The following is a 15,727-nucleotide window of genomic DNA, read 5'->3' on the forward strand; positions in this document are numbered from 1 at the left end:
AGACCCCACGATATGCAACTTTTCAGGGAAGTTAGGAACCAATATACACAGGCAGTTAAGAAAGCAAAGGCTAGATTTTTCAAACAGAAATGTGCATCCTGTAGCACAATCTCCAAAAAGTTCTGGGACACTGTAAAGTCCATGGAGAATAAGAGAGCACCTCCTCCCAGCTGCCCACTGCACTGAGGCTAGGAAACACTGTCACCACCGATAAATCTACAATAATCGAGAATTTCAATAAGCAATTTTCTACGGCTGGCCATGCTTTCCAGCTGGCTACCCCTACCCTGGTCAACAGCTCTGCACCCCCCACAGCAACTCGCCCAAACCTCCCCCATTTCTCCTTCACTCAAATCCAGAGAGCTGACATTCTGAAAGAGCTGCAAAATCTGGACCCCTACAAATCAGCTGGGCTAGACAATCTGGACCCTCTCTTTCTAAAATTATCCGCCGCAATTGTTGCAACCCCTTTTACTAGCCTGTTCAACCTCTCTTTCCTATCGTCTGAGATCCACAAAGACTGAAAAGCTGCTGCGGTCATCCCCCTCTTCAAAGGGGGAGACACTCTAGACCCAAACTGTTACAGACCTGTATCTATCCTACCCTGCCTTTCTAAGGTCTTCGAAAGCCAAGTTAACAAACAGATCACCGACCATTTCGAATTCCACCGTACCTTCTCTGCTATGCAATCTGGTTTCCGAGCTGGTCATAGGTGCACCTCAGCCACGCTTAAGGTCCTAAACGATATCATAACCGCTATCGACAAAAGACAATACTGTGCAGCCGTATTCATCGACCTTGCCAAGGCTTTCGACTCTGTCAATCACTGTATTCTTATCGGCAGACTCAACAGCCTTGGTTTCTCAAATGACTGTCTCGCCTGGTTCACCAACTACTTCTCAGATAGATTTCAGGGTGTCAAATCGGAGGGCCTGTTGTCCGGACCTCTGGCAGTCTCTATGGGGGTGCCACAGTGTTCAATTCTCGGAGCGACTGTCTTCTCTGTATACATCAATGATGTCGCTCTTGCTGCTGGTGAGTCTCTGATCCACCTCTACGCAGACGACACCATTCTGTATACTTCTGGCCCTTCTTTTGACACTGTGTTAACAACCCTCCAGACGAGCTTCAATGCCATACAACTCTCCTTCCGTGGCCTCCAATTGCTCTTAAATACAAGTAAAACTAAATGCATGCTCTTCAACCGATCGCTGCCCGCACCTGCCCGCCCGTCCAGCATCACTACTCTGGACGGTTTGGACTTAAAATATGTGGACAACTACAAATACCTAGGTGTCTGGTTAGACTGTAAACTCTCCTTCCAGACTCACATTAAACATCTCCAATCCAAAATTAAGTAGAGAATCGGCTTCCTATTTCGCAACAAAGCATCCTTCACTCATGCTGCCAAACATACCCTCGTAAAACTGACCATCCTACCAATCCTTCACTTCGGCGATGTCATTAACAGAATAGCCTCCAACACTTTACTCAGCAAATTGGATGCAGTCTATCACAGTGCCATCCGTTTTGTCACCAAAGCCCCATATACTACCCACCACTGCGACCTATATGCTCTCGTTTGCTGGCCCTCGCTGGCCGGCCGGCCCTCGCTTCATATTTGTCACCAAACCCACTGGCTCCAGGTCATCTATAAGTCTTTGCTAGGTAAAGCCCCGCCTTATCTCAGCTCACTGGTCACCATAGCAGGACCCACCCGTAGCACTCACTCCAGCAGGTATATTTCACTGGTCACACCCAAAGCCAATTCCTTCTTAAGACACCTTTCCTTCCAGTTCTCTGCTGCCAATGACTGGAACGAATTGCAAAAAAATCACTGAAGCTGGAGACTCATGTCTACCTCACTAACTTTAAGAATCAGCTATCAGAGCAGTTTACAGATCATTGCACCTATACATAGCCCATCTGTAAATAGCCCATCCAACTACCTCCTCCCCATCTTGTTATTTATTTTATTTATATATATGTTTTGCTCCTTTGCACCTCAGTATCTCTACTTGCACATTCATCTTCTGCACATCTATCACTGCAGTGTTTATTTGCTAAATTGTAATTATTTCGCCACTACGGCCTATTTATTGCCTTACCTCCCTAATCTTACTACATTTGCACACACTGTATATAGACTTTTCTACTGTATTATTGACTGTATGTTTGTTTATTCCATGTGTAACTCTGTGTTGTTGTATGTGTCGCACTGCTTTGCTTTATCTTGGCCAGATCGCAGTTGTAAATGAGAACTTGTTCTCAACTAGCCTACCTGGTTAAATAAAGGTGAAATAAAAATTAGATATGGATTCATAATGTTTTGATACCTGAGGTGGTAAGTAAGGGCTTGATTCAATCATACCTACCTTACCAGCAAACATTTACAAACGCATGCATGAAACTTAACAGTCATTGTCAACAATGTAATTTCTTTCACATTTTTTTCTTTCAGTTATCTACATGCTAAGAATATCATTCATCGGGACATGAAATCCAACAGTATCCTTTTCATAAGGCACCATATAGAATTGTTACTAATCTGTGATGTTACAGAATTGTCCTAGTCTATAAGTAGGTCCTTTACACATGTGTAGATATCTTCCTCCATGAGGGCCTTACAGTGAAGATCGGGGACTTTGGTCTAGCCACGGTGAAGGCTCGCTGGAGTGGGTCATATCAGGTGGAGCAACCCTCTGGGTCCATACTATGGATGGTAATATAAACACCCTACATGCCATACACTAACCCTACATACCATACACTAACCCTACATGCCATACACTAACCCTACATGCCATACACTAACCCTACATGCCATACACTAACACTACATGCCATACACTAACCCTACATGCCATACACTAACCCTACATGCCATACACTAACACTACATGCCATACACTAACCCTACATACCATACACTAACACTACATGCCATACACTAACCCTACATGCCATACACTAACCCTACATGCCATACACTAACACTACATGCCATACACTAACCCTACATACCATACACTAACCCTACATACCATACACTAACCCTACATGCCATACACTAACCCTACATGCCATACACTAACACTACATGCCATACACTAACACTACATGCCATACACTAACCCTACATGCCATACACTAACCCTACATGCCATACACTAACCCTACATGCCATACACTAACACTACATGCCATACACTAACACTACATGCCATACACTAACCCTACATGCCATACACTAACACTACATACCATACACTAACACTACATACCATACACTAACACTACATACCATACACTAACATTACATACCATACACTAACACTACATACCATACACTAACCCTACATGCCATACACTAACCCTACATGCCATACACTAACCCTACATGCCATACACTAACCCTACATACCATACACTAACCCTACATACCATACACTAACACTACATACCATACACTAACCCTACATGCCATACACTAACCCTACATGCCATACACTAACCCTACATGCCATACACTAACACTACATACCATACACTAACCCTACATGCCATACACTAACACTACATACCATACACTAACACTACATACCATACACTAACACTACATACCATACACTAACACTACATACCATACACTAACACTACATGCCATACACTAACCCTACATGCCATACACTAACACTACATGCCATACACTAACCCTACATGCCATACACTAACCCTACATGCCATACACTAACCCTACATACCATACACTAACCCTAACATATGTCGTGTCTTTAGTATCATTAAATGGGAAGACTGTTATTTTATCAAATCAATTCTCTAATTATTATTACGTGATTAAACTAATCATGTCATTTTAATTAACTAGGAAGTCTGGGCACCAAGGAAAATCTTCAGATTACAAAGTTATAATTTTCAGAATATAACTCTTCAGATATTTTAATATCTGATCAATTAGTCTTCTATTAATGAATTATTATTATTACCTTCATCAGTCTCATCTGAATGTCGTATATTGTTGGTTATCTGCACGAACCCAGCCTCTACTATGAATCATCCATACACCAATTGGCTCAATTATTTACAGTTGAAGTCAGAAGTTTACATACACACGTTTACAAATACAGTTAAACTCAGTTTTTCACAATTCCTGACATTTAATCCTCGTAAAAATTCCCTCTCTTAGGTCAGTTAGGATCACCACTTTAATTTAAGAATGTGAAATGTCAGAATAATAGTAGTGATTTATTTCAGCTTTTATTTCTTTCATCACATTATTTTTCTTCTGCTTATTTGTATAATTTTTTTCACTCTGTTATTTAGGTCATTATTGTGGAGTAATTACAATGTTTTGCATCCTCAGATGTCTACCAACACCAGCCATTAAACTATGTAACTGTTTTAACATCACCAATGGCCTCATGGTAACATCCCTGAGCAGTTTCATCCGTGTCCTGCAGCTCTGTTCAGAAGGACGATTGTATATTTGATGTGTCTGGTTGGTTTAATACATCATCCACAGCAAACGTATTAACTTAACCATGCTTAAGGAGACATTCAATGTCTGACTTTTGTTACCCATCTACCAATCACTGCCCTTCTTTGAGGCTTTTGAAAAGTTTCCTGTTCTCTGTAGTTGAATCTGTGCTTGAAATGCAATACTTGACTGAGGGACTGTCAGGGAAAAATTACATACTTACCTGATTTGTTTGATATTAATAGTAAACAATTATATATTTAACTAAGAGTAAGACTGGCCTGCTAAGGCTGAGTTTTTATGGTGTCCACTCTAGCTTCCTGCAGCTAGTCTGGGCGTCGAGGAAATGGGTTTTACTAGAGGGTGATAAAACTTTACAGCCACATTCCATTCTATGATCAGCGATGCACTGGGGAGATGTATTCCATGGACAGGATGTGGGGTGGTTGTAACTGGGATAGAGATGGACTGGAACAAAGGGTCTTAGACATCCTGGCATTTGGAAATTAGGCCAGGGTCGGAGGTTAAGATAATGCCAGGTGCAGATAAAGACAGGATGAACCCAAAGTGGCTCATGATGGTCTTTGATCTCCCTAAGAGGAGTGGAAGTAAGCATAATTAGTGTCCTATATAAGAGGTTTGTTTTTCATTGTTAGGGAAGCTTAGTGTGCGGTCGACGGTTTCGTTATTGCAATAATTAATCGATATTAAATAAAGCTGTTGGCTGAAGAAATGACCAAGTCTCTCTCAGTACTGAATTTCCATGACAAACCTTACAGATGTTGTATGTATGGGGACAGAGGAAGGGTTAGTCATTCAAAAATCACATCAACACCTATTATTTCACATGTAACTTATTATTTGTTAAGCCACATTTTACTCCTGAACTAATTTAGGCTTAAATAAACAAAGGGGCTGAATACTTATGCAATGACTGTATTTTAGTTATGAATTGTTTATCTAAAAAAATAAAAAAAATAATTGTTCTTCCACTTTGACATTAGGGTATTTTGTGTAAATTGTTGACAAAAAATGACAATTAGATCCATTTTAATCCCACTTTGTAACAATAAAATGTGAAGAAATCCAAGGGTCTGAATAGTTTTGCAAGGCACTGTATGTATGAATGAACTTTTGATTTAGTCCTAGGAGATTTTCAGTAGCTATCCCTGCCTAACCCGAAGTCCTCTTCCTGTCCTCCAGGCTCCAGAGGTGATCCGCTTGCAGGACAACAACCCCTATAGTTTCCAGTCTGATGTCTACTCCTACGGTTCTGTATGAACTGATGACTGGAGAACTGTCCTCCAGGCTCCAGAGGTGATCCGCTTGCAGGACAACAACCCCTATAGTTTCCAGTCTGATGTCTACTCCTACGGTTCTGTATGAACTGATGACTGGAGAACTGTCCTCCAGGCTCCAGAGGTGATCCGCTTGCAGGACAACAACCCCTATAGTTTCCAGTCTGATGTCTACTCCTACGGTTCTGTATGAACTGATGACTGGAGAACTGTCCTCCAGGCTCCAGAGGTGATCCACATGCAGGACAACAACCCCTATAGTTTCCAGTCTGATGTCTACTCCTACGGTTCTGTATGAACTGATGACTGGAGAACTGTCCTCCAGGCTCCAGAGGTGATCCGCTTGCAGGACAACAACCCTAGAGTTTCCCGTCTGATGTCTACTCCTACGGTTCTGTATGAACTGATGACTGGAGAACTGCCTTACAGCATGATTGCTACTCGAGACCAGGTAACCATGTAGGGACACATAATGGACACGTGTGTGTAAACTTCCCGACTTCAACGTACATACAATACCCCATAATGACAAAGGGAAAACAGATTTTTAGAAATTCTAGCAAATGTATAAAAAATTAAGTATTCAGACCCTTTGCTATGAGACTCGAAATTGAGCTCAGGTGCATCCTGTTTCCATTGATCACCCGTGAGATGTTTCTACAACTTGATTGGAGTCAACCTGTGGTAAATTCAATTAATTTGGAAAGGCACACACCTGTCTATATAAGATCCCACAGTTTACAGTGCATGTCAGAGCAAAAACCAAGCCATGAGGTTAAAGGAATTGTCTGTAGAGTTCCCAGACAGGATTGTGTCAGACACATATCTGGGGAAGGGTACCAAAAAATGTCTGCAGCATTGAAGGTCCCCAAGAACACAGTGGACTCCATCATTCTTAAATGGAAGAAGTTTGGAACCACCAAGACTTTTCCTAGAGCTGGTGCCTGGCCAAACAGAGCAATCGGGGGAGAAGGGCCTTGGTCAGGGAGGTGACCAAGAACCCGATGGTCATTCTGACAGATCTTCAGAGTTCCTCTGTGGAGATGGGAGAATCTTCCATAAGGACAACCATCTCTGCAGCACTTCACCAATCAGGACTTTATGGTAGTGTGGCCAGACGGAAGCCACTCCTCAGTAAAAGGCACGACATCCTGCTTGGAGTTTGCCAAAAGGCACCTAAAGGATGCAGACCATGAGAAACATGATTCTCTGGTCTAATGAAACTGCCTGAATGTCAAGCGTCTCGCCTGAAGGAAACCTGGCACCATCTCTACGGTGAAGCATGGTGGTAGCAGCATGCTGTGGGGATGTTTTTCAGTGGCAGGGACTGGGAGACTAGTCAGGATCAACGGAAAGATGAACAGAGTAAAGTACAGAGATCCATGATGAGGACCTCAGACTAGGGGCGAAGGTTCACCTTCCAACAGGACAACAACCCTAAGCACACAGCCAAGACAACACAGGAGTGGCTTTGGGACAAGTCTCAATGTCCTTGAGTGGCCCAGCCAGAGCCCGGACTTGAACCCTATCGAACATCTCTGGAGAGATCTGGAAATAGCTGCGCAGCGACTCTCCCCATCCAACCTGACAGAGCTTGAGAGGATCTGCAGAGGAGAATGGGATAAACTCCCCAAATCCAGGTGTGCCAAGCTTGTAGCGTCATACCCAAGAAGACTCGAGGCTGTAATCGCTGCCACAGGTGCTTCAACGAAGTACTGAGAAATGGGTCTGAATACTTATGTAAATGTGGCTGGCACGGGGCCTCGTGGCTGGAGGTAGCCTCTGGGAGTTAGCCTCTAGTCTGACTCAACTAACCCTAAAGCTCCATAGTCCTCTGTCTACAACCATACACTGACTGACTGGTCCCTATGGACTGACTGACTTGCTGGCCCTTATGGCTGACTGACTGATTGGCCCCTATGGACTGACTGACTGATTGGCCCCTATGGACTGACTGACTGACTTGCCCCTATGGACTGACTGACTTGCTGGCCCTTATGGCTGACTGACTGGCCCCTATGGACTGACTGACTTGCTGGCTGACTGCCTGGCCACTATGAACTGACTGGCTGACTGATTGGCCCTTATGGATTAAGTCTTCTGATGACACAACAGTGGTAGGCCTGATCACCGACAACGATGAGACAGCCTATAGGGAGGAAGTCAGAGACCTGGCAGTGTGGTGCCAGGACAACAACCTCTCTCTCAATGTGAGCAAGACAAAGGAGCTGATCGTGGACTACAGGGAAAGGCAGACAAACCCCCATTTAACATCGACGGGGCTGTAGTGGAGCGGGTCGAGAGTTTCAAGTTCCTTGGTGTCCACATCACCAACAAACTATCATGGACCAAAAGGCTCCTTAACAGCTTCTACCCCTAAGCCATAAGACTGCTGAACGATTAGTCAAATGGCCACCGGACTATTTACATTGACCCCCCCATTTGTTTTTACACTGCTGCTACTCGCTGTTTATTATCTATGCATAGTCACTTCACCCCTACCTACATGTACAAACTTCCTTCTACTAACCTGTACCCCTGCACATTGACTCGGTACCGGTACCCCCTGTATATAGCCTCGTTATTTTATTGTTACTTTTTACAAATTATTTTTTACTTTAGTTTATTTGGTAAATATTTTCTTAACTCTTTCTTGAACTGCACTGTCAGTTAAGGTCAACACCTGTTGTATTCGGCATAATTGACAAAGTTTGCATTGGATTTGGATTGACTGGCTCCTATGTGCAGGCTGGCTGGCTGACTGACCCATGTGAAATGACTGACTGACTGGCCCCTATGGACTGGCTTGCTGACTGGCCCCTATGGACTGACCTGCCCCTATGGACTGACCTGCCCCTATGGACTGACTGGCTGGCTGACCCCTATGGACTGACTGCCTGGCCACTATGGACTAACTGGCTGGCCCCATGGACTGGCTGACCCTATGGGCTGGCTGAGTGACTGGCCCCTATGGACTGACTGGCCCCCATGGACGTACTGGCTGGCTGACTGGACCCTATGGACTGGCTGGCTGACTGGCCCCTATGGACTGACTGGCTGGCTGGCCCCTATGGACTGACTGGCTAACTGGATAGCCCCATGGACAGACTGGCCCCTGTGGACTGGCTGGCCTTTATTGACTGACTGGCCCATGTGGACTGGTTGACTGACTGGCCCCTATGGTCTGGCTTGCTGACTGACCCATATGGATTTACTGGCTGACTGGCCCCTATGGACAGCCGGATTGATTGGCCCCTATGGACTTACTGTCCCTTACGGACTGGCCCCTATGGACTGACTGGCTGACCCCAATGGACAGACTGGCACCTGTGGACTGGCTGTTCGACTGACTGGCCTTTATTGACTGACTGGCTGACTGGCCCATGTGGACTGGTTGACTGACTGGCCCCTATGGTCTGGCTTGCTGACTGACTGGCTGACCCATATGGATTTACTGGCTGACTGGCCCCTATGGACTGCCGGATTGATTGGCCCCTATGGACTTACTGGCCCTTACGGACTGGCCCCTATGGACTGGCTGACTGACTGCCTGGTCCCTTTGTACTGACTGGCTGACCCCCATGGACAGACTGGCCCCTATGGTCTGGCTTGCTGACTGACTGGCTGACCCATATGGATTTACTGGCTGACTGACCCATATGGATTTACTGGCCCTTACGGACTGGCCCCTATGTCAGTTAAGGTCAACACCTGTTGTATTCGGCATAATTGACAAAGTTTGCATTGGATTTGGATTGACTGGCTCCTATGTGCAGGCTGGCTGGCTGACTGACCCATGTGAAATGACTGACTGACTGGCCCCTATGGACTGGCTTGCTGACTGGCCCCTATGGACTGACTGGCTGGCTGACCCCTATGGACTGACTGCCTGGCCACTATGGACTAACTGGCTGGCCCCATGGACTGGCTGACCCTATGGGCTGGCTGAGTGACTGGCCCCTATGGACTGACTGGCCCCCATGGACGTACTGGCTGGCTGACTGGACCCTATGGACTGGCTGGCTGACTGGCCCCTATGGACTGACTGGCTGGCTGGCCCCTATGGACTGACTGGCTAACTGGATAGCCCCATGGACAGACTGGCCCCTGTGGACTGGCTGGCCTTTATTGACTGACTGGCCCATGTGGACTGGTTGACTGACTGGCCCCTATGGTCTGGCTTGCTGACTGACCCATATGGATTTACTGGCTGACTGGCCCCTATGGACAGCCGGATTGATTGGCCCCTATGGACTTACTGTCCCTTACGGACTGGCCCCTATGGACTGACTGGCTGACCCCAATGGACAGACTGGCACCTGTGGACTGGCTGTTCGACTGACTGGCCTTTATTGACTGACTGGCTGACTGGCCCATGTGGACTGGTTGACTGACTGGCCCCTATGGTCTGGCTTGCTGACTGACTGGCTGACCCATATGGATTTACTGGCTGACTGGCCCCTATGGACTGCCGGATTGATTGGCCCCTATGGACTTACTGGCCCTTACGGACTGGCCCCTATGGACTGGCTGACTGACTGCCTGGTCCCTTTGTACTGACTGGCTGACCCCCATGGACAGACTGGCCCCTATGGTCTGGCTTGCTGACTGACTGGCTGACCCATATGGATTTACTGGCTGACTGACCCATATGGATTTACTGGCCCTTACGGACTGGCCCCTATGGACTGGCTGACTGACTGCCTGGTCCCTTTGTACTGACTTGCTGACTGACTGGCCCCTATGGACTTGATTGGCTGGCTGATTGGGCTCTATGGTCTGATTGACTGACTGGCCCCTATGGACTGACTGGATGACAGGCCCCTATGGACTGACTTACAGGCCCCTATGGACTGACTTACAGGCTGACTGGCCCCTATGGACTGACTTACTGGCTGACTGGCCCCTATGGACTGACTTACTGGCTGACTGGCCCCTATGGACTGACTTACTGGCTGACTGGCCCCTATGGACTGACTTACTGGCTGACTGGCCCCTATGGACTGACTTACTGGCTGACTGGCCCCTATGGACTGACTTACTGGCTGACAGGCCCCTATGGACTGACTGACTGACTCCTATGGACTGACGGTCCATTATGGGCTGGCTGACTGACTGGACCCTATGGACTGACTTACTGGCTGACTGGCCCCTATGGACTGACTGGATGACAGGCCCCTATGGACTGACTTACAGGCCCCTATGGACTGACTGGATGACAGGCCCCTATGGACTGACTTACAGGCCCCTATGGACTGACTTACTGGCTGACTGGCCCCTATGGACTGACTTACTGGCTGACTGGCCCCTATGGACTGACTTACTGGCTGACTGGCCCCTATGGACTGACTTACTGGCTGACTGGCCCCTATGGACTGACTTACTGGCTGACTGGTCCCTATGGACTGACTTACTGGCTGACTGGCCCCTATGGACTGACTTACTGGCTGACTGGCCCCTATGGATTGACTTACTGGCTGACTGGCCCCGATGGACTGGCCGACTCCTATGGGCTGACTGGCCCCTATGGACTGACTTACTGGCTGACTGGCCCCGATGGACTGGCCGACTCCTATGGGCTGACTGGCCCCTATGGACTGACTTACTGGCTGACTGGCCCCGATGGACTGACTTACTGGCCCCTATGGACTGACTTACTGGCCGCTATGGACTGACTGACTGGATGACAGGCCCCTATGGACTGACTGGATGACTGGCCCCTATGGACTGACTTACTGGCTGACTGGCCCCTATGGACTGACTTACTGGCTGACTGGCCCCTATGGACTGACTTACTGGCTGACTGGCCCCTATGGACTGACTTACTGGCTGACTGGCCCCGATGGACTGGCCGTCTCCTATGGGCTGACTGGCCCCTATGGACTGACTTACTGGCTGACTGACTCCTATGGACTGACTGACTGACTCCTATGGACTGACTGGCCATTATAGGCTCAGTGGGCTCTTTGGACTGGCTGGCTGACTGACTGGACCCTATGGACTGGATGGCTGGCCGACTGGCCCCTATTGGCTGACTGACTGGCCCCTATAGCCTAACTGGCTGACTGACTGGCCACTATGGACTGGCTGACTGGCGCCTATGAAGTGACAAGCTGACTGACTGACTGGCCCCTATGGACTGGCTTACTGGCTCCCGTGGACTGGCTGAATGGGCCCTGTGGACTAACTGGCTGGCTGACTGGCCCCTATGGACTGTGGCTGACTGGCCCCTATGGAGTGACAAGGTGACTGACTGATTGGTGCCTATGGACTGACTGGCTGACGACTGGCCCCTGTGGAATGACTGACTGGCCCCTATGGACTGACTGGCTGACGACTGGCCCCTGTGGAATGACTGACTGGCCCTTATGGACTGACTGGCTGACTGACAGCCCCCTATGGACTGACTCGCTGACTGACTGGCTTCTATGGACTGACTGGCTGACCCTATGGTCTGACTCGCTGACTGACTGGCTTCTATGGACTGACTGACTGACCCCTATTGGCTGACTGGCTGACTGGCCCTTATGGACTGGCTGACTGGCCCTTATGGATTGACTGGCTGACTGACAGCCCCCTATTGGCTGACTGGCTGACTGGCCTCTATGGACTGACTGACTGACCATATGAACTAACTGGCTGACTGGCCCTTATGGACTGGCTGACTGGGCCCTTTGGACTGGCTGACTGACTGGTCCCTATGGACTGGCTGACTGGGCCCTTTGGACTGGCTGGCTGGTTGACTGACTAACTAACTGGCTGACTGGCCCCTATGGTCTGGCTGGCTGGTTGACTGACTAACTAACTGGCTGACTGCAATCTGTAGTCTTTCCTCCTAGTCCCTGACATCTAACCCTCTTCTCCCTCTACAGATAATCTTCATGGTGGGTCGTGGCTACCTGTTTCCAGAGCTGAGTAAGCTGTATAAGAGCTGTCCTAAAGCCATGAAGAGGCTGGTGGCCGACTGCATCAAGAAGTCCAAAGACGACAGGCCACTCTTCCCTCAGGTACATAACTACCACTACCCCTAACCCTGTGTATATTAGAACTACCCCTGACACTAACCCTGTGTATATTAGAACTACCCCTGACACTAACCCTGTGTATATTAGAACTACCACTACCCCTGACACTAACCCTGTGTATATTAGAACTACCCCTGACACTAACCCTGTGTATATTAGAACTACCCCTGACACTAACCCTGTGTATATTAGAACTACCCCTGACACTAACCCTGTGTATATTAGAACTACCCCTGACACTAACCCTGTGTATATTAGAACTACCCCTGACACTAACCCTGTGTATATTAGAACTACCCCTGACACTAACCCTGTGTATATTAGAACTACCCCTGTCACTAACCCTGTGTATATTAGAACTACCCCTGTCACTAACCCTGTGTATATTAGAACTACCCCTGTCACTAACCCTGTGTATATTAGAACTACCCCTGTCACTAACCCTGTGTATATTAGAACTACCCCTGTCACTAACCCTGTGTATATTAGAACTACCACTACCCCTGTCACTAACCCTGTGTATATTAGAACTACCCCTGTCACTAACCCTGTGTATATTAGAACTACCCCTGACACTAACCCTGTGTATATTAGAACTACCCCTGACACTAACCCTGTGTATATTAGAACTACCCCTGTCACTAACCCTGTGTATATTAGAACTACCACTACCCCTGACACTAACCCTGTGTATATTAGAACTACCCCTGACACTAACCCTGTGTATATTAGAACTACCCCTGACACTAACCCTGTGTATATTAGAACTACCCCTGACACTAACCCTGTGTATATTAGAACTACCACTACCCCTGTCACTAACCCTGTGTATATTAGAACTACCACTACCCCTGTCACTAACCCTGTGTATATTAGAACTACCACTACCCCTGTCACTAACCCTGTGTATATTAGAACTACCCCTGTCACTAACCCTGTGTATATTAGAACTACCACTACCCCTGTCACTAACCCTGTGTATATTAGAACTACCACTACCCCTGACACTAACCCTGTGTATATTAGAACTACCACTACCCCTGTCACTAACCCTGTGTATATTAGAACTACCCCTGACACTAACCCTGTGTATATTAGAACTACCCCTGACACTAACCCTGTGTATATTAGAACTACCCCTACCCCTGTCACTAACCCTGTGTATATTAGAACTACCCCTGACACTAACCCTGTGTATATTAGAACTACCACTACCCCTGTCACTAACCCTGTGTATATTAGAACTACCCCTGACACTAACCCTGTGTATATTAGAACTACCACTACCCCTGACACTAACCCTGTGTATATTAGAACTACCCCTGACACTAACCCTGTGTATATTAGAACTACCCCTGACACTAACCCTGTGTATATTAGAACTACCACTACCCCTGACACTAACCCTGTGTATATTAGAACTACCACTACCCCTGTCACTAACCCTGTGTATATTAGAACTACCCCTGACACTAACCCTGTGTATATTAGAACTACCCCTGACACTAACCCTGTGTATATTAGAACTACCCCTGACACTAACCCTGTGTATATTAGAACTACCACTACCCCTGACACTAACCCTGTGTATATTAGAACTACCCCTGACACTAACCCTGTGTATATTAGAACTACCCCTGTCACTAACCCTGTGTATATTAGAACTACCCCTGTCACTAACCCTGTGTATATAGAAACTACCCCTGTCACTAACCCTGTGTATATTAGAACTACCCCTGTCACTAACCCTGTGTATATTAGAACTACCCCTGACACTAACCCTGTGTATATTAGAACTACCCCTGACACTAACCCTGTGTATATTAGAACTACCCCTGACACTAACCCTGTGTATATTAGAACTACCCCTGACCACTACCCCTGTGTATATTAGAACTACCACTACCCCTGTCACTAACCCTGTGTATATTAGAACTACCCCTGACACTAACCCTGTTGTATATTAGAACCTACCCCTGTACACTAACCCCGTGTATATTAGAACATACCCCTGACACTAACCCTGTGTATATTAGAACTACCCCTGACACTAACCTGTGTATATTAGAACTACCCCTGTCACTAACCCTGTGTATATTAGACTACCCCTGTCACTAACCCTGTGTATATTAGAACTACCACCCCCGATCACTAACCCTGTGTATATTAGAACTACTACCACTACCCCTGACACTTAACCCTGTGTAATATTAGAACTACCACGACCCCTGACACTAACCCTGTGTATATTAGGAACTACCCCTGTCACTAACCCTGTGTAGATTAGACTACCCTGTCACTAACCCTGTGTATATTAGAACTACCCCTGTCACTAACCCTGTGTATATTAGAACTACCACTACCCCTGACACTAACCCTGTGTATATTAGAACTACCCCTGACACTAACCCTGTGTATATTAGAACTACCACTACCCCTGACACTAACCCTGTGTATATTAGAACTACCCTGACACTAACCCTGTGTATTAGAACTACCCCTGACACTAACCCTGTGTATATTAGAAAACCCCTGACACTAACCCTGTGTATATTAGAACTACCCCTGACACTAACCCTGTGTAATTAGAACTACCCCTGACACTAACCCTGTGATATTAGAACTACCACTACCCTGACACTAACCCTGTGTATATTAGAACTACCACTACCCTGACACTAACCCTGTGTTATTAGAACTACCCCTGACACTAACCCTGTGTATATTAGAACTACCCTGACACTAACCCTGTGTATATTAGAACTACCCTACCTGACACTAACCCTGTGTATATTAGAACTACCCCTGACACTAACCCTGTGTATATTAGAACTACCCCTGACACTAACCCTGTGTATATTAGAACTACCCTGTCACTAACCTGTGTATATTAGAACTACCCCTGA

At 46.9% G+C, this 15,727-nt stretch overlaps 2 protein-coding genes across 2 annotated transcripts in view; one reads left to right on the forward strand and one right to left on the reverse strand.

Moving 5' to 3' along the window:
- Positions 1–2,461: 2,461 nt before the first annotated feature.
- Positions 2,462–12,926, forward strand: raf1b (Raf-1 proto-oncogene, serine/threonine kinase b; the record flags this gene model as incomplete). Its single annotated transcript, XM_038983289.1, has 6 exons — positions 2,462–2,508; positions 2,604–2,722; positions 5,702–5,775; positions 6,187–6,247; positions 12,669–12,803; positions 12,909–12,926. Coding segments are annotated over 6 exons (454 nt in total), but the record flags the coding sequence as incomplete, so codon positions are not given.
- A 2,791-nt stretch (positions 12,927–15,717) lies between these two features.
- The window catches only part of mkrn2 (makorin, ring finger protein, 2), an 18,359-nt gene continuing 18,349 nt past the window's right edge, over positions 15,718–15,727 (reverse strand). The window contains exon 6 of the mRNA XM_038983280.1: positions 15,718–15,723. Within this exon, the coding sequence (XP_038839208.1) occupies positions 15,718–15,723 (6 nt within the window). The remainder of the gene's footprint in view (positions 15,724–15,727) is intronic.

This window comes from Salvelinus namaycush, unplaced genomic scaffold, assembly GCF_016432855.1.
Source record: "Salvelinus namaycush isolate Seneca unplaced genomic scaffold, SaNama_1.0 Scaffold157, whole genome shotgun sequence".
In the NCBI taxonomy this organism is placed as follows: Eukaryota; Metazoa; Chordata; class Actinopteri; order Salmoniformes; family Salmonidae; genus Salvelinus; species Salvelinus namaycush.